The sequence below is a fragment of the Strigops habroptila genome, chromosome 16, assembly GCF_004027225.2.
Source record: "Strigops habroptila isolate Jane chromosome 16, bStrHab1.2.pri, whole genome shotgun sequence".
NCBI lineage: Eukaryota > Metazoa > Chordata > Aves > Psittaciformes > Psittacidae > Strigops > Strigops habroptila.
The window spans coordinates 4,723,676-4,745,465 of NC_044292.2; the positions used below are offsets into that span (position 1 = coordinate 4,723,676).

Below are 21,790 nucleotides of genomic sequence, written 5' to 3' on the forward strand. Positions count from 1 at the left end.
TTATGCCATTAATTTCATTCCCTCATTAGTAGCTAACTAATGGCCATGCACAGCAGCTTAGCTGTTGGTGAAAACACACAGTGTCAGCACCAGCGAGTATCTGGGATTTTGAGACAGAAGCAGAAGCTGGCAGTGTGCTCGGGAATGGCTTGGGCATGCTGTTTAATTACTGCCAAGTTCTTTAGGGTCTCATGTAAGGTCTGAAGATCCAACCTGTGGCTGCTTCCAGCTAACTTCTTCCTCAAAATTAAATTGTACTTGAAAATTACTCTTCAGCTTGCTGCATTCCTCATTTTTGAGTGAAAGCTTCGGTGTTCATCCATTAAAATGTTGACTGCAGTTGCTTGTTCCACCACAAAGGGATAGTTATGTTTGGCTTTACTGTTCAAGGCACTGGCTTAAAGGCTCTGGTAGCTTTGTGTTACTTTTCTGTAAAAATACTAGTAGTAACACTGCTGGAGTAAAATAGAGATGGATTCAACCTAAAAACCATGGGAACTAATGAGGTAAAATCTTTTGTGACTTCTTCCATGAGGTGCGGTATATCTCAAGTACTAAGATGTCATTGTATGAGTAGAGATGTAAATGTTCTATAGGCTTTCTCCAGTTGTAGGTGCTGTAAATGCTCTAAAATGCAGTTTTACGTGTGGGCATCGTCAGCTGCAGAGAGAGATGGGCTGAAATTCTGCTGGGTTTAGGTGTTGAATTCTTTAGCTGTTCTCTTGTGGTTGGGAGAGTTTATTATCATTCAGATCTACCCAAGTTTGTCAGAACAGCTTATTTATTGGAATGTTTCAAATAGTATTCCAAGCCATTCCAAGACATGTTTTTCTCCTGGTCAGGGGATGTAGCTGAGTAATACTTGTTGCTTGAGCAGTAGCAATAGGGAGCCTGCAAACGCATCAGCTTTGGTGGCGATCGTTATTTTCCGTGTTAGAGGATGAAAAATAATTTGGAATCTGTTAAGAGCAGCTGTTGTGTGGGCCCAGTAGTACAACGTGATACATGGGCTTTATTGCTAAAGGACTTTGCTTAAAATTAAGGTGGAAATTGAGTTTGTAATTTTAATTTTATCCTGTAGTAGGGTGGAGGAGTATTCTCACTCCTTATCCAGTAGGTGCAGTGCTCCTTTGGTGTAGCGGTACTTGGATAGAGGGATATTTGCACAACAGCAGGAATCAGTAGTGTAGTTACACAGAGTTTACACCTTTGCTGGATTAGTAACAAAGGAGGGGAGAGAGCCTGTAAATGCTGGTAGTGTGGGGAGAGCTTATGTTGTTTGTGCTGGGTTTTTCATGAGAGCCTCCATTCAGAAGAGAAATCTCGACATACAGACTGGCAGGAGCTTCGGTTATGGGTTGTACCTTCTGACCTGCCAGCAGTTACATGCTGCCAGAGACGCTGTTTATGACTGAAATAGAAGTAAATAAAGCCTCAGTTGCTGCACAGGCATAGAGGTGTGTCAGAGATCCTGCATGCAGCAGGTGCTCTAAGGGCTGGCCAAGCACCACTTGGGTCTTATGGGACTTTCAGGGAGCTCATGTGGTTTGTAGTGTGAGAGAAGAATCTTCTCTAACAAGTAGAGTACTTCATGGAATGTGTGGTGGTGGTGGTGGCTGCAGAAGCAGTGATAAGGGAGCTAGGAAGCGATTCCTTTTTGTATGAGGATTGTTTGGCAGGGTTTGGAAGAGGTTTCATGGTCTGGTAAGGGATTTGAAAGCTGGTCTGTAAAGGATTTGAAAGATGAGTGCTGGCCTTAGGCAGTTTGTTTCATTTTTTTCTTGGCCCATCTTTCTGCAATGTTCGAAGGAGAGGAAAGGAGTTGCATCTGATGTGGAGGAGGTCATATGGTGAAAGAACAAGGAAAGCCATAGAACTTGTGATAACTGGGATATTTTATACCTGTGTTGTACTGTAAAAATCTGCTTATTAAATTTCACATGTTCTTAGTAGTAACTAGCATACGAGATGTACCCTGGCACTGAAACTTTCCTTTCACTTGGCAGTTTGTTTGTGCTTTTTTAAACTTAAACTTGTCTTAAGCTGCAGAGAGCAATGAGAACACACATTAGGGGGTAGCTTGTGTTGGAGGGACATGAGCCTAGCTTAAAATACAATTTCCAAATAGTGAGACCTTGAAAATGCATTCCATATACCCTAAAGCAATTTTAGCATCTATTACAGAAGAAAATCTTAGCTTCTGTCTTATGGCAAGGTTTACATATAGGGAGATGTATTTGTAGCTAAGGGTACACATGACATAAAATTTAAGAGGGATTAAGAGAATTTAATGAGACTTGCACAGCGAGGATTAGAAGATGAACATTAAAGGTGTGCACAGAACAGGTAGCTATCTTCAGCACACATCTTTTAGGCTTTAAGGAAAGGAAATCCTTTCCATTCATTCAGTTCTTTCTCTGCAATGATCTGATCTGGATGATTGTTAAAGGTCTGTGTTTTCTTACTACGAAGTCCGTGGTTAAAATCTCATTCTGTGTTCACCCCGTTGCTGCAGAGTACTTAATCCAACACTTAATATTACTTCTTTTCCGTGCAGAGCTCAGCAGCTATGTTTGAGTAATAGTAAATAAATTGTAAATAGATAATCAAGATTACTGGAATTGTTTCAAATGAAAGGTTGCACTATATAGTTATGATATAAATGCTGTTCTTGTTCATTTGCATAGATACCATGAATGTATGCATAGCTTTGAACAATGTATTAAAATTCATGGAGTAGAGCTTAGACAACACTATGCAATTAATCTTCTCTACTTTGGAAATCACACAGGCCTATCCTAAAAGCTTGTTAGCCCACTTCCCCATCTGTCCTCTCGGTTTCCACAACCTCCCTCCCATTTCCTTCCAAATCCAGTCTGTGAGGGTTGTTTTTCTTTTTCCTTGCAGTTCTTACCTTGCTTCTGTCAAAATGACTGTTACTGTACAATAGAAGTCAATTTACCACGTGTATTCAGATTTGCTTGTAGGCTTCCTGGGCATGAGGGAATGATAGTGTAAGATAGTTGCATTAAGACTGAGATCTATTTTCCTCCTCTTAGATTCAGTCACATTATTTAATGCTGCATTGCCTTCCATTTCTAGTGCAGATTGATTCCCTTTTATGCCACTGCCATTTGCCAAAATCCAGCACAGTTTGAAAGTTTCCCATACGGTTTGTGTGCCCGTGCAATATGCTTAGCACATGGCTCCTCATTGGGTGTGCTCTAAAACTGGTGGCCTTGTGTTGTAGTGTGTTCTTTGCAGTTCTTCTTCTTTGATTGTCAGACTGTAAAGGAATTTGAATACTTTGATATTCTGCTGTGCAAACCAGACTTTGTAACTGCATCTGTTGTTTGGGTTAGACAATTGGTCTCTGTGTAGGATTTTCTCTATAGAAGAACTGAAGTGCTGCCAGTCCAGCTGTCAGTGGCTTGATCTGGACTTGAGGGGCTGAGGTGCTTTGGGAACAGCTATCCAGGCTTTTTCCAAGATCTGTGCTACTCCAAACCCTGCTGAGTAATGCGGCAGCTTTTGTATAGGCCCTGCTTTTGGCTCTTGGTTAAGAGGATGACTTGCCTAGCTGGAAGAGGGAGCTGTGTGGTGGAAAACAAATAGTGCTGGCAGTAACTTTAGATTCCTGGCCAACGTGATGAAAGATGAAAGAGGTAGTGGTGATATTGCTCCAGAGAAGCTTTTTCCCCTCCCTGTTCTTGAGGGCAACAACTTGCTTAAATAAGTCTCACAAGGACCTGACATGGAGGTATTTCTTGTGTACCTTTAGCTTGTCCTTGAACATGGGGATTGTGTTTTCAATATCCAAATAAATTGTTCTTGTGAAGTGAATGGATTAAGATTATTGGCAAAGTACATAGCAGAAATATCTGCATCAAAATAATAGCTGTTCATGTGGATATTTTTACTGCCCTGTTCCTCTTTGTTCTCTGACCTCTTGCATGCCTTTCTTCCTGGAGGAAGCTGTATGTTCCCTGTCCCTTTTCACCCTTTGTCTGTTCAGCATGTGCAAGTCTCATTAAACCCACAGAACCTAATACTGAAGATATTGTTGCTGCTGAGCAGGCTGCTGTAATGCCATCATGATGGCACCTGGAGTGCTGGACTGGAAAAACTGTGTTGGATGAAAGTCTAAGTTGATTTGGAGCCTGAGGAAAACAGATGAGGTGTCACCTGGAGATGAGGACAATATTGTTTGCTTCGCCTACGTAGAAACATTTAAAAGGATCTGCAGGAATTAAAAGGATTTATGAGGATCTGTTTCTACAGTGACATCAGTAGCTATATAAACAGCACATCAGCAAGAAGAATCAACATGAGGTAACACAAGGTGAAACGCTTTTGTAGGGAGAGTAGTGCATTACAGGACTCGTCATTTTCTAGTAAATTGCCTTGGAACAGCTTACATGGGAGCCTCTGTTCTAGGTGTTTGAAGATCTGTGTGAAGCTGGAAGAAGAGGTGCAGAGTATTAGATACAGAAAGCGTGGTTTGATTTGGTGTAGGGAAAGAGGGAGAAATAGCTTTATGTGGATCCTGGAAGATCTGGCCTAGTATACTGACAAAGGAGATATTTGGATTAGATCTAAGGAAGAAGCTCTTCCCTGTGAGGGTGCTGAGGCGCTGGCACAGGGTGCCCAGAGAAGCTGTGGCTGCCCCATCCCTGGCAGTGTTCAAGGCCGAGTTGGATGGGGCTTGGAGCAACCTGGTCTGGTCAGAAATGTCTATGGCAGTGAGTTAGAACTGGATGAGCTTTAAGTTCCCTTCCAACGCAAACCATTACATTCTAATCTGTGATACAGAAAACCAGGAATGTGTCTCTGCACCTTTGAGATGTTTTAGGCAAACACTGTTTGGGACAGCTATTGGACTTTTTTGTTTAGTTGTCTTTTTTTTTAAGGTGTGGGAAATGACTGTCACTGGGATGACAGTGAGATACTGCTACTGGAAAATATAACTTGAGACGAATACCAACTTTCCTGGATTCATAGGTTTATGTCCCTTTAAAGTGGTGTTAGGTTTCTGTCCCCGAGTGATGTATTGTAGCCCCATAAGTTCTTACCTGGACAGACACTGGGGGGGGAAGAGATTGAATTTGAAGGTCAGATGTACTGTGGTGAAATACTGCTGCTCAGTCCTCACCAAAGGTTTCAGGGTGAGATCTTAGATACTTTTCACTTCCATATGTTTTGTGATTGTAGAGCACATGGCTGTTTTTTCTAAGGGAGCTCTTTCTAAGCTATGGAACAGTTTGTAGTTTTCAGTGGCTCAGATTTGAAGCCTGCAGGTGCTGGATTATTGCACCATCACAATGAGAAGATAATGGTGGGTCATCTGTGTGAATCTGCAGCCTGGCATCCTGTGGAGCGTGGCTGATGGAGTTCCAGTCACACTGAAACCAGAGTTATATTTGCCTGAGATCTAGTTGGACTGAGATTTCTTCTAGCTATCCTAAAATCCACTTTCAATTTGGTTAGCTAGCATGTAGCTTTGAATTATTTATAAGTATTATTACTTCTAAATTTCTAAGCTCCAGTTTTTGCTGGTGTAATTAATTGTTGAAAGTTCCCTTTATTATAACTGTGCTGAGTTGTTTCGCGCTGTTGTAACCAAGGAAATTGCTGAAATGGTGGTTTTAATCTAGAAATCTCCATCAGCTTTGTAAAAGTATATAAATAAAACCCAAACTCAAGCGTTTCGTCCCTCTATTTACTTTATTAATAAGTAGTGCATTGGTATTGGGGTAGAATGTTGGTGAAATTGAAATGCAGGGATTTGGCTCCTGCTCTGACAGCACTGGCTTCTATTTGACATTGACCCATGTGTTTGTCATTCCTCCAGATGCCTCCCTTCTATTTATTCTAACAGCTTTACCAGCTGAGAAGGGTGGCCATGCCACAGTTAAATACAAAGATATGTATAATATGGACACTAATTTTTCCTATAAAGCTGGAAGTTCTGGCAGGCGTGTTTTAGGCTGCTAGAAAGTTGAGGGGGGAAAAGTTAATTCTCTTCTGGGATGTTTTAAAATATGAATTTTCTGCTTGGGCAGAAGGAAGAAATGCAATGAAAGAGGTTTTTTCAGTTGTACATTTTAATTTTAGGAGGTTTTTGGCCAGACTCTTGTTTTCTGCCCATGCTGCATGGATTGACCAATGGCTATTTTCACATGTGTGGTCTTCTCTTCCCTCAAAAGCTTCATAGCTGAAATGAGCACATGTTCTAACGTGATGCGCTCTGTGTTTCCCTCTTCATTTGAATGTCTGTTGCCATCGTGATACTAGATCATGGAAATAATCAGCTATTCAGCGACAGACTTTCAGCTGCTGTAAACAGGAATAACCTCAGGAGCTGCTTCATGTGTTTGTAAGAGTTCCCTTATTTTTCACACTTAAACCACTGTTTTCAACCTTTCTGCATATGTGACTAATGGTGAGGGGAAACTCGTAACAATCCTTTTTTAGAAGAAGAGACTTCTGTTTCAATGGAAACAAATGTGTTCTTAACCCATTCCTCCTTTAGAAGAGGGGAGGGGGAATAGAGAAAAGGCCTGGATTAGTAGGTGATTCTTAAAACATGTCAAGAGGGTTAGCAACATGTATCAAAACATTTAAAAAGGCATAAAAGCATCACAGAAGGATTTTCTTTGAGGTTGATTGATGTCTGTAGAGAACTGTTTTGACATGCAGCTGAAATCTGTGTTAGTATTGTTCTGTATTATTGGATGTAACAGCAGTTGTAATTAGGTTTTATTCTCAGGATTAGAGATGTGATGAAGAGTGTGGTTTTTAAAGATCAGGTGAGTAATATTCAGAGTAGAAAACAAGGCTACATGACAACATACACTGACAACTTCACTAATAACTGATTTTCTGTGTATGTGCTGTTAGCGTTAGCAGTAAACGTAAGCCAAACGGGGAGGAAGAAGAGAGACGATGCATTTACTGAGTTCACATTTACTCTAAATGTGGCAGGCATTGCTCTGTATATGGGCAGCTGTTGGTGCTTGACAGATGGAGTCTTAAGTGCAGATCAAGGTTGATCTAGCAAATGGATTCCCCTGGCTTTGTTTGGCTCTGTGTATAAATCATGGAGAGCGATGCTAAGGAGGGGAGTGTACCGAGGGGTGGGGGCTGCGTGTCTGGCGTTGGGGATGTTGCTTCTCCACTGTTGGTCTAACAGGGAGGTTTTTATATTGTCTTTGTTATTGCATGAAGTTGTGATAGTGTTTTCATAACAAATGAGTTGTGCAAGTGGAGGGTTTTAGATAAGGTTTCCTCTATAAGGATATTAATACTTTATCTGCGAGTCACCCTGTGTTCCATCATAACAAAACATGGCTCAGTAACAAAAGGAGATTCTACCAGTGACTGCAGTAATGAGGTATTACTAAAAGCAACATGGATTATGTGAATTCCATGGACTAAATGAACTCCACAACATGTTCCCTGAGAAGCTTGTAATACAATATAAAACCACCTTGCTAAGCTGGGATGTTTTTGAGCTGTTATAGGATGAATGTGAAACATCACATGGACACCTTATTGACATGATATTTTTGTGTGTGTGTGTTACTACATGAGCTATAGTTGAAAATCTGTGGTTTCACTACCATAGCTAACTGGAACACAGATGTGGGCAGTTCTGCAGGCTGCATTAGGGAATTATTTTTACAGAGGATTAATGTAGAAAGATTGTAACCTAAACAAGAAGTAATACTTTGTGGAGTACAGGATGCCATTATGAAATCATAGAATCACAGACTGGTTTGGGGTAGAAAGGACCTGAAGATCACCTAGTTCCAACCTCCTGCCATGGGCAGTGACACCTCACACTAGACCATGTCGCCAACGAGGCAAATGAGAATTTTGAAATAAAAACTATAGAAAAATTGGACTAAGGGGGAGGAATTCTGTGAAATAGTGGTTTTCATGGAGTGAAAGTGGAGTTTGTGGTAGCAGTAATCTTAAGGCCTGTCAAATTTCAATTTATTTCAATTGAAACAGAGTGAACCTGTAGTGTATGAATTTACCAGCCCTTTTTCTCACTCTGTGGAAGTGGCCATGTCTTTCATTGACAATCAGATAAAGGAGTGTTTGGTCAATTACAGTGACAACACTGGTGTGTGCAGTAAACTCAATTCTCATTTTAGCTTCCATACCAGGAACAATGGTACAGTTTCCTGTGCAGCACAGCAGTTTGCTCGATGCCAGGTGATTGCTTTAGCTCTTATCTGGAGATATTTCTGATGAATTGGGAGAGGCAGTGAAATTTAATCTGTCAGTTTTGATCCTGGGACTAACCTTTGCTCCTTCATTCTGGAATGTGGGTTTTGTGAGAATATCTTGTATTCATGAGGGGATGGAGGGCAAAAGCTCATAGGTGAGGGAGATGTTTCTCTACAGGTTTGACACTCAGTGCTGTCTGTAAGCAGGCCAAGTGGAGTGTGTGTTCTTTATATTATCAGTTTTCCAAGTGGATTAGAAAATGAAAGAAGTTAAATACAACTTGAGAATTGATGAAAATAAATTCTCCTTTACAAGTTCTCTCCATATTCATGTTACTGCTTGATGGACCACACTGCTCATGTATTTGTGGCTGTAATGGGATATCTTCTATCTGCTCATTGAATTATTTTTTTTCCCCTGTCATTTCGTAAATTTTGGGCAACCTATTTGGTTTCCTTTTGTCCTGAAGAGAGAGTTTTGTATAAACAGCATCTGGTAGAAGAGCATGTGTTGCTTCAAAGAAGCATCTCAAGTAAATTGAGCTACAAATGGGGAGATTTTTGCTTTGTTTCGGCATTGGCAGGAAGAACAGGTCTATCTGGTAGTCTTTTTTTTTTCTTCAAAGTCCAAAATGTGATATGGATGCTTTTATCACAAGCAGTACAGATATTTAACGCAAGAAAGGATCAGAAACCCTGCTGTAAAAGGAGTGGCTAGATGTACATGAAAGCTGATAGAGATTTAAGGCTTTTTTCAGTTGTATTGTTTGTTTAGCAAAGAAATACACCTAAACGTGTTGAAAACAAAGTAAAAACACTTCTGCTGTTAGATCAGCTTTCAGCTGCTGCACTCGTTTGCTCTATACAAAAGGCATTTCAGAGCTATTTACAAATTTAATAGGAAAATGATTTTTCTTGCAGAAAAGACATACTGATCTCTTTAAATACAGCTAGTTTTTCAGTGCTGCTAGGTATTTGCAGGTAGGCAGATATCAGGTTAACAGACAATAGGGAGCTTGCTGGGAGTGTATTTGCATCACAGCAGGCTTTGAGGCAACAGACTGCAGTGTTTGAAATACAGTATCCTGTGAAAATCATCCTCAAGTGACACATTTCGTTTTCCCCTTTTGAACATGCGTTTCTATTCAGGGCTGCACCAACAATTTACAAAATGGATTATCCTCTATCCATTTGTCTAATCGGGAAGAGGAAGTGATGGGCTGATGACTAGGGAAATAGCAGTGGCTGTAATTTCTAGTTGAGGGCAACACAAATAAAGCCCATCCATATTTTAATGTGGGATTGTAGTGTGCTGCACTTGAATTATCAAAAGGGCAGCTAAGGGAGAGAAGTTAAGCAACCATTTGGTGTTTGTGATGGGCTTGGGAATAGAAGAGATTTCTCTTCAAAGTCCTCTTGTTTTGCCTACTAGAGCATGGAGTTAGAATTATGTGGTCCAATGGAAGAACTTCTTAAACTCAGTGCCATGTAAAGATGCCAGTTTTCACATGAAGTACAGTTTCATGAGCCAACTCTTGATTCCTTCTAACACCACCATTGACTCACTACTGAAGCTTGGGAAACACAAGTGAATGGAGAGTGCATGAAAAGATTGATTCTGTATCTCAAGTGATATAGAATCTTGATCCCTTAATCTCTTGAGATTTTCATGTATATTGGCCAATTGCATGCGCTATTCAAAGACATTGTGGGTATTTTTCAGTTGATTTAATCTTCTTCTGTTGGTTTCTTAAGGCTTATTATTAATGCTTGTGTTTAAGGTCTCAAATTATCCATAGCCATTGTTCAAGTGTGTTGTAGTAAAGGACTTTTACTATGGAAAAAAAGAACCCTAAGGATATCTAAATAAAGTGAGGTCGTGTAGCGATGTGGTGCTGTTGTGGTGCTGCTCATCTTTTGTGTCTTCCACAGTGCATTAGAAATCAGTGTCCATGAGGAAATGCATCCGGCTCCCATTTGAGACAGGCATTTGTAAAATACCAGGAGAAGCGCTGGGAGCAGTTTACTGCAACCTTAAAAGATCAGAAAAGACTGTTTTAAATGGCATGAATGCAGTAAAGCTTATCTGTTGCTGAAGGAGCTCTTAGACTGATTATTTAATTACTTCTTTTTAGTGGCCTGCATTCTTGTTCCTATCCCTCCTCCCTTTTCCTGTGTTTAATTGAAAAAGAAAACCACTTATAAGACAGGAGGATACCCTGGGATGAGTTAGTGCCTGAGCATCTTCAGTGTGTTTGCTTTCAGTGGCATTTCAGCACTCCTTTCTGTAAGAAATTCTTTGCTTTGTATCAGAATTGTTGACAGAGTATGTCTGAATGCATCTTGGAAGAACTGTTCGGCGTTGTGGGCATGCATGAGAAGTGCAGGGAAATAATTGGTGTGGGAAATGATGTAGCTGGGTGCCTGAGCTGCAGAACGGTTGCTTTTATAAAACCGGGAGCTGCAGACTACAATTAGCTGTCATTAATTTTGTTGAATAGAAATATGTTCCATTTATTGTACAATCAGGAGCCAGGCTTGAATGAGTTTAAATAGATGAAATCTAAATTATACTGACAGTCCATTAAACAGCAGCAAAACCCCTTAAAGAAAATGGATTCGCTATGATACCAGTTTATAATAAAATCATTTGCCAAATAAGAACTCTAGTCCAGGCACTGGGAATACTCCTGTGAGTTTCAAATGAACACAGTAAATTGGTTGAACCATTTATTGCAGAACAGGGCTCTAGCACATTGTTTTCTGACAAGGAGCCAGCAGTGTTGCTTGAAATCTGCTCAGCAGGCAGTGACACTAAAAGATCAGACCAGCAATTTGTTTGTTGTCAGCCATATGGGGGGAAGAGAGGCAAGTGTACAGCTCCCTACCTGTCAGTGGGAATATTCTTCTAGTTAAAACCATGTGTTTGTCATTCCCAGTGTGTTCCTCCCTGTGTTTCTACGTTGGTTACTAAGCCACCATGCCAAGTGTATTGCTGTTAGATACAGTTAAAGGTTTGTTTCCGTTATTGACCTTTGTTTCCAAGGGTTTGCTAATTTTCCTGTAGTTGGAAACCAGGCAAATTTAGATTTCAGCATTTAGAATTCATTGAATGTTGCAAATGGATACACAACTATAACTTTCATTTGAAAGGTACTGCTTGGTTATTAATCGTCTGTAACTACTAATAATCATGCTCCTAGTCATATTTGACTATTATGGGAGGTGGTGGTGAAGGATGGTGGCATTTAACTACCTGAGACATTGAAATGAAGAGCTCTGCTGCTTGGGGTTCCCACTAGTTTTGGCTTGGGCAGAGGTAGTTGTGGAGGACAGTTCAGAATTACCTCATTGTGCTTCTTCACTGGTTGGCAGAGGGAACAAGAACAATGAACCCTTTTAACTTTAGCCACTGGAATGGAGGAATGTAAATAGCTTTTAATTCTGGGATGTAACTATCCTTTCATTATTTGCCTATCCTGCAACTTGTATTCAGGATACACACACACACGTAAAGAGTGTCCGTCTCCCTGTCAAGTCCTTATATATATATATATATATATATATATGACTGTAAACTCTGTAAATAAAATTCTCTGTCTCCCAAGGAATTGGGGTCAATCTTGATAAACAGTTGGATTTTATTTTCCTCCTTTATTTTACATCTAGGATGTAAAACCAAACCTGTTTTGCAGGACTTGCCTGGACACTTTCTTTTATAGCTTCTCAGACCCATCATACAGATTTCTACTGTGATATAATTGAACCTGTAGACTCAATGAGAGTGTTGGGATAAGTTCTCTCTCTCTATGGAGTTAGAAGTGGTGGGTGTGAAACAGGAGCATACATGTTTGCTGCAGGGGTACTTACACCTGAAGTCTGGTTTTTAGTACACTGATGGGATGGTTGAATATAGAGCACATGTTACTACTGATTACATGAGCCTGGTGATTGATCTGGTTGGGGTGACAATGTAAGAGTTAATGTATGAACTGCTCAAACTTGATGTCAGATAAACTCCTGTGAGTTGTACCTAAATTGTTAGGAATGGGGGTTTTTATGTATTTAGCATTTTGGTTTTCACAACCTATAACATAGACTGAAAGGAAAGCAAATAGAAAGCAAAATGAGGGAAAGAATGTACAATCCAGTAAGATACTGGGATGTCAAAACTGGGAAGCGCATGTGTATTGGAATTCTGGTTGCTTACAGCAGCACTGGGAGCTGAGCTCGTGACTGAAATACGGTGGGGGGTTGCAGACAATTCCTTGACAATGGCTTTCAAGGAATATCTTTCCTGTGGAAGTCTGGTGCTGTGCGGAGAGCCTGGGGCTTTGTTTCTTGGATGATGCATGAACATAAAAGGATTCTAATTGTGAAGACGGTTACTACATAAACTGCAGCATTTAAGCTGATAAAGGTTCATGTGTTCAGAAAATTGAGGTGGTTGCATTATTTTTTTTTTTTTTTTTTCCAGAAGATCCTTAAGTCCATTTATTGAAGCTCTAATTTTAAAAGCAGCTTTTAGTGTGGGAATATTAATGTAACCCTTCAGAACTAGGGCACATCTGGTGAATATCACAAGCCCAAAGGCATAATGACTCTGTACCATGTGTCGTAGAAATACTTCATCTCCAGTGGGACATTTTACACGAAATGGGAAAGTAAGCAAATGCACTCATGGTTGGAGACAGGCAGTGAATCCCACTGGCTGTGCAGGGAACTTTATTTCTGTGCTCTATTTGGCCACTGTAGTGGCAAAGGTTATGGAAAGACCCTTTATTTACATTTATATATCTGTATGTCAATGTAGATAATCAGGCATCTCATTTTCTGTTAGTGATATGGTTCTGTCTGTAAAGGGGGTCAGGAGATTTGCTTAATAAAACACATCCTTTGAGTTAGTTTTCATCTTTGCAGATGATGGAGCAGCCAACACAATGTAGTTGTTGGTGTAATAAGGACTAGAAGAGAAAAAATGACTGGGAAAGGAAGGAGACTGAAGTGTTTGGAGGCAGACAGAATCCAGGCTAAGAAAAATCACTACCTTGCAAGTTAAAGGGAAGAGGGAGAAGGGAAGTGGAGGAATAATGGTGATGCAGTGTGTAGTGTGATTAACTTGTGTCTGTTTAAGCCAAGGCTTCTTGTGAGACTGGATTTGAGTCAGCTAGGGTTTGGAGAAAGATTGTCCTGGAACAGAGAAGAGCAAGCACTGGGTGTGGAGCCAAAATGGTGAAGATCTTTTGGCCTTCTGGTTTACGTTCTGTTTTGTAAGGAACTTTATCTTTTCAGGCTTTCAGTGCAAACATGGATTGCCGTCGTGTTGCTGAATGTCAGGAGCTGCAGCCAAGTCCACTGACATACACCCTTTGAGAGGGCAAGCTAGTGACTTGCTCAACTCTGATGAGTAGGCATCAAGTGGAATGGCTTAACTGTGGGCCACTCAGTCCTTCATTCCACGTAGCAAGATAAGTAATGTTTTGAGTACTGGATAGGGAAGATCATGAGGGGAAAAGGAGGGGTGGCCATGAGGGGAGCTTGAGAGCGGCAGTCGTGAAGGGAGAGGTAGCCATTAGGGCTGAAGGGAAATCATGAGGGAAGAGCAGGGGCAGCCATGGCGGTTGAGGGGAGATCATGAGGGGGGAGCAGGGGTGGCCATGAGGGGAGATGTTGAGGGGAGATGAGGGGTGGCTGTGAGGGGTAGGGGTGGCAGCTGTACAGAGTAGGCCACTATGGGGTGGCTGTGAGTGGAGTTCATGAGGGGGGATACTGAGGGGAGATGAGTTTGCCCTTAGTGACATGGGTTAGGGCTGGGCTTGGCGGTCCTGGGGTAGTGGTTGGACTCAGTGATCTTAGAGGTCTTTTCCAACCTACTTGATTCTATGATTTCTTTGAAAGTCAGGGGCTAAGAATTGTTTATCACTACAGAAGAACTTCAATGGATGTGACACTGACCCATTCAGTTGATGACATGTGAAAATTAGGAGATTTACAGACAGTTTGATTTTTTTGTTGGGCTTTTTGAGTGGAAAGGATTGAATGTTAACCTTAGTAGAAATGAATATTAGCATTGCAGGAACAAATAGGTGCTTGAAACATACCTGTATTGTGAATGCCTTTCTAGAATAATGTTTAAATAACTGACCAGAAGTTTTTTCAGGTGTTTGAGGGTAGAATGAGTTTGTGCTCATTGTGTTTTAGGCTGACAAACAGCCTCAGGCATCAGACTTCTATTTAGTGTGAAGAGAGAACATGTCACTCAGTTTGTACAAACCTGCTGATCAGCAGAATTCAGAAGCAAGTGAATTTTCAAGGCTAGGTTTGATGGGGCCTTGAGCAACCTGCTCTAGTGGAAGGCGTCCCTGGCCGTGGCAGGGGGTTGGAACTGGGTGGGCTTTAAGATCCTTTTCACACAAACGATTCTGTGTGTTCTATGAACTCGTCTGTGTGAGAAGCATCCTTATTTTATGTTTTTCAAGTATTTTAGTTGTTTCTTTATGACAAATGCAGCATCTTTTGCAGTTGTCACAAGCAATAGATGCTTGGCCACAAAGCAGCCTGAGCAATAGAGGTGAGAACTGATTGAAGTTGTCAAGTCTACGCAGAAGTTCTCTGCAGCCGTATACAGCTAAAAATGTTCCAGAAGTATGTGATGGGTGGGGGGAAAAAAGGTGTAATAGCACATTCCAGGGTGCTAAGGATAAGGAGGGGCTATTTCCAAACCTAACCATTCTATGATTCTGCATATTTTTCATGGGCATAAGTCTCATCTACGCAGGTTTGTTACAGTTTTTCTTTGCTCAGGTCCATGTTGAAGTTGTTCTTCCAAGTAAAGTGTTTTGATTTTCTGGTGAATAAGAGTGCTTGTTCTGTATGGAGTCTTTCGAGTAGCTAATGTAACTGCATCCAGAAATGTTCTCCTTCTGGCATTTCTCCAGTTTCTAGCCTTCATGACATAGCTTTGCACCTGGATTAACTTGTTTTCTTATCTGTATGGCCTCAATTGCTTTGGAGACATCTTAACTGGGTGTCATCTTTGTTTTAAATCTCAGCAGGCAGCCAGCAGTGCCTCACTTAAATGCACTATACTGGTGAGTCAACATGTTTGCTTTATCTGTAGTAGGTGCCAGATTCTCTTGCCTTTGTGGCAGCCATTTCAGAGGGATGCTTAGCTCTTCGTGCTGTGTGCTGTCTGATAACACTCAGAAAATGAGGCTTGCAGAACTGAGATATTAAGAATAAAAACTTGCATGTTGTGTTGTTTGCTGTATCTGAAATTTTGTAGCTTTTTATACAGATTTCCCAGTGAATCCTGAAAAAATTCCTGCAAAGGAGTGATGGAGCATTGTGTAAATGGATGATTCATCCGGGATACTGAGCAGTTGGTTTGAGTGAGTAGAGGGCTGTCTAGAAGGGTAGAGCAGCCAGGGCAATGTGGGATAACAATTACAGGAGTACTTTGATATAGTTAAATTGCTATAGCTTCTGAACAAACTGGATTGAATCTGACTGTGACAATGCAAGAAGGAAAGAGGATGCCTTTGGTGTAAGGTAGTTCAAATGCTTGCATCCCAAGGGAGACGGACTGTGGGATTTTCAGGGTTTTGGATGAAAAGTGCTATATAAGCGTGAGTTACAAGTCAAATAGATTACTGTTGTTCTGGTGTTGATGGCTGATTTACATGTATGACATTTCAAGCTTTTAAAATGTACATATGTGAGTGTTGCAACAGCTGCTGCTATCCTGGCTAGGAGATATACAATTTAATATTGATAGTCTGGAAAAGGCAAGTCATATTTGAGCTAAATGGGCATTCTTCTTGGTTCGACAGAGAAACTGGAGGATGTTCTATAGAACTGTTTATTGTTATTTTCTTACCGAAAAACAAGATTTTACTGCATTTTACATCCATGAAACTTCTATTTCTCTTGAGACTCCTGGTGCAAGACATTTGGTTCATCACTATTGATAGTGGAAGTGTGCAGCATAAAAGTGTAGAATCCTAGAATGGTTTGGGTTGGAAGGGCTCTTAAAGCTCATCCAAGTCCAACCCCCTACCACGGTACATAGATACCTATGTAGCCTTGCTATTTAGCATATTTACTCATTATAGTAACAGAAATTCTCCAAGTTTTCAGTTAAATTTGTGCAAATTAAGTAACATTAACTTATAGTTTAATAGGAAAAAAATAATCAGGAGAACTGCTTGGCTTGGAACTTGCATGCTAAGTTCTTGTTCAGAACACTCAAGCTGTGAGCTGTTTACATGTAAGTGTGTTACAGTGGGAACGTGGACACAACTGCTGTAAGTACATTCCTTCTGTACACTCAGAGAGGAGCTTTACTGATGCTAATTAAAATTCTGATTTTGGATTAATCCAGATTCTTATCCTGTGTCTTTGACTTTTACTATGAAATAAGCAATAGGTTTTCAGCTTAAAAAGAAATCTGTTTTGTCAAGCTCGTTCAACTTTATGAAGTGCTGTTGCAGAGTGATCAACAATGCAATCTGTGATGGAGAACAGTGTGATCAAGAAGCCTGCTTTACAAATAGTGCTGCAGGTAGAAATGTGACACTTGGATTTACAGGCTTTGCTTCATATGGTTACTGTGGCTCTGCCGTAAACCACCAAGAAGTGACGCCCTGTGTGGGTACCAGGCACAAGCATTTGGAAGGGTGCAGATGCTCTCATTGAAGTCACGTTCCAGCTGCTGTCACTAAGCCCTCAGGTCATACCTTAGGCATTGATTGGGAGATGCTCCTGAGCAGGTCATCAGTCCTGTGAATTTGTGCTTCATGGATTTAGCCTTTTAGTTCAAGGAATGGCCTAATCTATTCACAACCAGTAGGATTTGTGCTAAACAGATTTTTAATCTGATGCAGATGGTCTGTTTTAAAAGCCTCTGATACTTGAATTCTCACAGCGAGGTTTTGGTGACAGTTGAAGTGATTGCTTTTAGCTGTTTGCTGGCCTTTGTATTCTCGGGGGTTTTAGCTCACAGTGCTTGTCATGTGAAGAGTTTCTTTCCTTCTTCAAAGCAGACTTTGTTCAGCAGAAGTCCAAGGTGACTTGCTTGGCTCTGATACTTCCGTGCTCTGATCTCAACCACCTAACAACCAGTATCTTTCCAGTCTAGTCTGAAATCATGAGTCAGTATAACTGAGAAATACCTGTGCCACATGTAAAGTCAGATGCCCAACCATGTAATTCTGCCATATATTGTTCAAGTGCTAGAGATTTGAAATACCTGGCCCTTTTCTAGCTTGGTTGATGTAGCTATTGAGACTCTTCCTGCTCTTCTGATAGTCCTAATGTAGTGCTACTGAATAGCTGCTAAGTTTCTTTCTTTTAAGTTAATCTTTGAGTTGTTCTCGGTGGTGAGAGGATTCCTGAGTACGGCTTGGGTTTGAAATGATTAATGAAGGGTTTCTTTTTTCTTTCTGGAGGAAGATGTTTTATTGCTATAAACAATGTCAGTGCTTCCTTAGGAAAGCTCTTTGTGGAGCATAAGAACTAGAAAATGTCTTGAACAACTTCTAGATTTTACAAGACATGAAGCAGGGTATTAGTTGTGTTTTGAAACGTATTATAAAAGTCTTCAGAGGTTTTCTGTAGAAATAAAAGGAGTATGATTCATAGAATAGCTGGTATGCTTTGTACCTTCTGTCTTCTGAATAGCAGTTACCTGTCAGCATATAAAAGGAGAAGGCAATGACTCTCCTTTATTTGTTTGGCTTTGCAAGTAGTATCTTTGCCTTCTAGCAATCTGTATGTGAATTTCTGATTTCTTAAGGTCATTATCATTAATCCAGCTCTTCTTTCCCACCCTTGCTGTAATTTTATTCTGAGGCACTGCTTTTGTTGGGGTCACGGCCAAGCCTGGTTTCAATACAACAGGCCTTATTTAACAGCAACCTTGTAGAATCCAGTTGTCAAAAGCAAACAAATAATTACTCAGTTGCTGTCATGTCAAATGTAACTTGAGAAAGCCCAGTTCTTTCCCTGATGTAAATGTAATTTAGTTCCCTGCATTTCATCTGTGCTTGGTTGTCTTGGTTTTCCTCACAATTAGAAGAGAAAATATGTTAGTGCTCAGTTCTTAATAGCAAGCTAACCACAAAGGCTGTGATTAGTTTCCTGTCTTGCGTTGATCTGGTTCATAGGTTGTGACCTGGTCATTTCTGTTAACTAGATGCAGAATGGTCTTTATATGGGCTTCCTTTTGTTTTTCTAGCAAAATGTCTATTCTGATCCAAGTCAATTTCGATGCAGTTAATTCCCTTATTTATCATCATAAATAGCTTCTATTTTTAGATCACACTCAGAATAAATTACATGCTATGCAAATGACTGGTGGTTCTTGCTAAGCTGAAGCTGTTGTTTAAGTTAGCCTGGTTTGATGTTCTTTCTTGGAGGTACAGAAGTTAATTGCCATAATTTTACAATCTTGTTTCCTTTAAAGATTGCGTATATATTGAAAGTCGCCGGCCGAATACCCCGTATTTCATCTGCAGCATTCAAGACTTCAAACTGGTAAGGAAAACTTTCACATCTTCTCCTTTTCCCTGCCCCATTCTCCCGTGAGGTGGCAATATTTCTTAGTCTCTATCTCTTCCTGTAGCTCCTGCTCCTTCTGAGTAAATCTTTAGCTTGTGAAATAATAGCTGTTTTGCTGTTAAGACAGCGATCTGTCTTTGGTATAGACTTAGTTAACTGGGCTGTAGAGTTCAAATTGTGCTCTATGTCATTTTAAGGTTTTGTAACCCACAGAAATGTGAACTTTGAGTGTTTTTGGGAAATGGTGGCTCAGGAAGTTAAGCTTTTCCTGGGAAGTTAAATTTGGCTCTGCCTTTACCTCTAGCTTTATATAGCTGTGTAAATGGAAGCACATGGGCTGAGCTGTGGTGGCTGGTTAATCTCAGCTGATGGTGGACTGACAGTTGGGGATGCAAAGAGAGACTAGACCAGTCTGATAGGCTTGATTTGGAAAAGTCTAACACTTAAGAATGCTTTAGCACTTTATTCTTTAAAAATGAAAAGACAGGGACTTGACTTTTGCCTTACCTGGCAAGAGCAAATCAGTTGGAGTTGTGATTTGCTCCTTTTTATCTGAGTTTGTACACGTAAAAGACTAAATGTGTTCCTTCCCAGTGTGCTGGAGCTACACAGAAAACCACTTGTTGCTGGTGCAGCGCAGAGCAGGACTTGTGCTTGTTTGGGACTTTGTGGTGCTTTGGGTAGCGTGAGCAGGGTATTTGGACGAGGTAACTGTTCCTGCTGATGATCTGGCTGTTGTTGCTTTGTGGAAGTACTGGGTATGTAATAAACTGTCCTTCTTATCAATGCATAGCCCGTAGACATAAATCACCCAATGGGTATTGCTATTACAATGTATCTTCCTTTTCAAAGCTTTCTTACTCAAGTATTCCACTCTACTCCTTATGAGTTTTTGTGAGACCACAGGGAAGGAAAAGGTGTAGGCTTGCTTTCCATACCGATGTCCATGGTAGTGCTTGGCACTTGTGAGTATGTATTTCCCCTCTCCTGGTTTTATTTTAAGGGGTTGAATTTGTAGTTACCAGGCTCTAGCATTGGGTTAAGCCACAGTTGTACTTTTGCACATCAGCAGGTGCTTTTGTGTCTGACTGGAATAACAATGTGGTTCCAGTCATTCTGGGCAATACCTTCCTGCTGAATTGCATGAATTGCTCAGGATATTAACAACAAAAGCTGAAGCTTCTGTTGTCAGCATTGGTCTTGTACAGGACATTAAATCTGCTTGCAAAACTCTGTGGGAAGTGTATTGCAGTGTGTTTTGGTACCTTTAAATTTTTTTAGTGGTTTCTCTTATATTTCCAACATGCAAAGGATATGACATGAGGGTTGCTGGCAGTTTTGCATGTTTTTTCACATGGAAATAGTATCATGGTTTTATGTTTACTTTTGCCTGCTCTGAGTTCTTTAATTTCTTTGCTGGATTTATTTTCTTACTGACATCATGCATAAAAAGAACGTGTAAAAATGACAAAGCCAAAAAACCCCTTGATGCCGATTATAGTAGCAAAATGAATCTTCAGTGTGTTTGTCACTGTTGGGGGAAAGGGAAGAAAGGACACTTGATTCCTCGTCTAGTGCAAGATACCAACAGGAGAAGAGTCTTGTTTTGCCTTCCGCTAAATATGTCAAGTGAAGCAGGAAAGTTCAAGTCAACAGCTTTGAAATGTCGCCTACTAATTACGTACATTATCACATTGGTTGTCATAAAGTAGAAGCTTTTGGCTGAGTGTGGGACTCTTACCCTATAGTTCCTGGTTTAGGTGCAGTTCAGGCATAGGAGTTGACGGTGGTTGTTCACTGATAAAAACAAAGAATGTAAGCTTGCATTTAAGAAAAAGACTAAAAAACCAAGTCAAAATAGAGGAGGGAGTTAAAAATGGCAAAACAGATGGTTCATTCTTGAAGTAAACTGAGGTTTAATTTGCTTTATCTAAGAAGATCTTAAATCATAATTAGATATGATTGTTTATTGCAGAACTAGAAACAGTTCTATCAAGTCTGGCAGTTTCTTCTAGGTTGCTGTTCAAACTTCCTTCATTTGGCAGATGAATGGCAGGAGGCAAAGAAGATAGAAGCAACTACTGAAGTAGAGTGGTGTAACCCTATAAATGGGCTTACTCCTTTTACTCAAGTTGTATTAGAAACAGCATCTTTGTGGTTAGAACTATTTTGTCTGCTTCACTTTGCCAAATAGCAGTGTGGAAAATGGAGTGAGATTACTTATAACCCAATGAAGTCATACTACTCCAGAAGCAGATGTTACAAATGATTTCAGAGCAGCTTTGTATTCTCTTGTCTAGACCAGCTGGCTCTCGAGTCAGAAAATGCAATGGTGTGTTAAGGCTGGCTGTGCGGGAAGAAGTGATTTGATCAATCCAGCTTAACTATGTTAGAAACTGTCATGGGTAACATTTATCCTCCCTTGTCTTTTCCACTTCTGTGGTGCTGGATTCCTTCAAGCTTTCTGGGATTCATATAAATAACTTTGTGGAATTGAGAAGTAAAATACGATTAACTATGATGTGTCTTGCCCTGTTTTTTTGTTGGTTTTTTGGGTCGTTTTTCATGTATTGGTACACAAGGACATCCACTAAGGTTTGGAGATGATGAAATAAGCTATGTTAGTCATATATATGAAAGCTTATCAGCTTTCTCCTTTAACTGTCTGTGAATACAAGTGGGAACTTCCACTTCTTGGGGAGCTAACAAGTTTTGCTTTGTCTAACTAATAATGTGTAGAATATTCTTAGTGAGAAAGCAATTAGGAATAATCTTTCCTTCTTCAAAAGCTTATTTATGGCCTAAAAGCATGAAGGCTGCAGCAGGGTTGCTTGCAGCTTGTGAGTGTATGAACTTCTAACGGCTTTTATAAGGTCTTGTTGTTTAAACTCATGTTGTTAGAACTTTGGTCCTAACGCTTCACTGCTCAGTTCTATTCTGAACTCAGATTTATCTTATGCGTTTGAAGGCTTAGACCAGGTTTGGGAAGTCTC

The 21,790-nt window shown here is 40.4% G+C and overlaps 1 protein-coding gene across 3 annotated transcripts in view; it reads left to right on the forward strand.

The window, feature by feature from the left end:
* Nucleotides 1-21,790, forward strand: part of RERE (arginine-glutamic acid dipeptide repeats) — a 229,407-nt gene that overhangs the window by 70,296 nt on the left and 137,321 nt on the right. For all 3 annotated transcript variants that reach the window (XM_030507879.1, XM_030507880.1, XM_030507882.1), the window contains exon 3: nucleotides 18,703-18,773. In XM_030507879.1, the coding sequence (XP_030363739.1) occupies nucleotides 18,703-18,773 (71 nt within the window). The remainder of the gene's footprint in view (nucleotides 1-18,702; nucleotides 18,774-21,790) is intronic.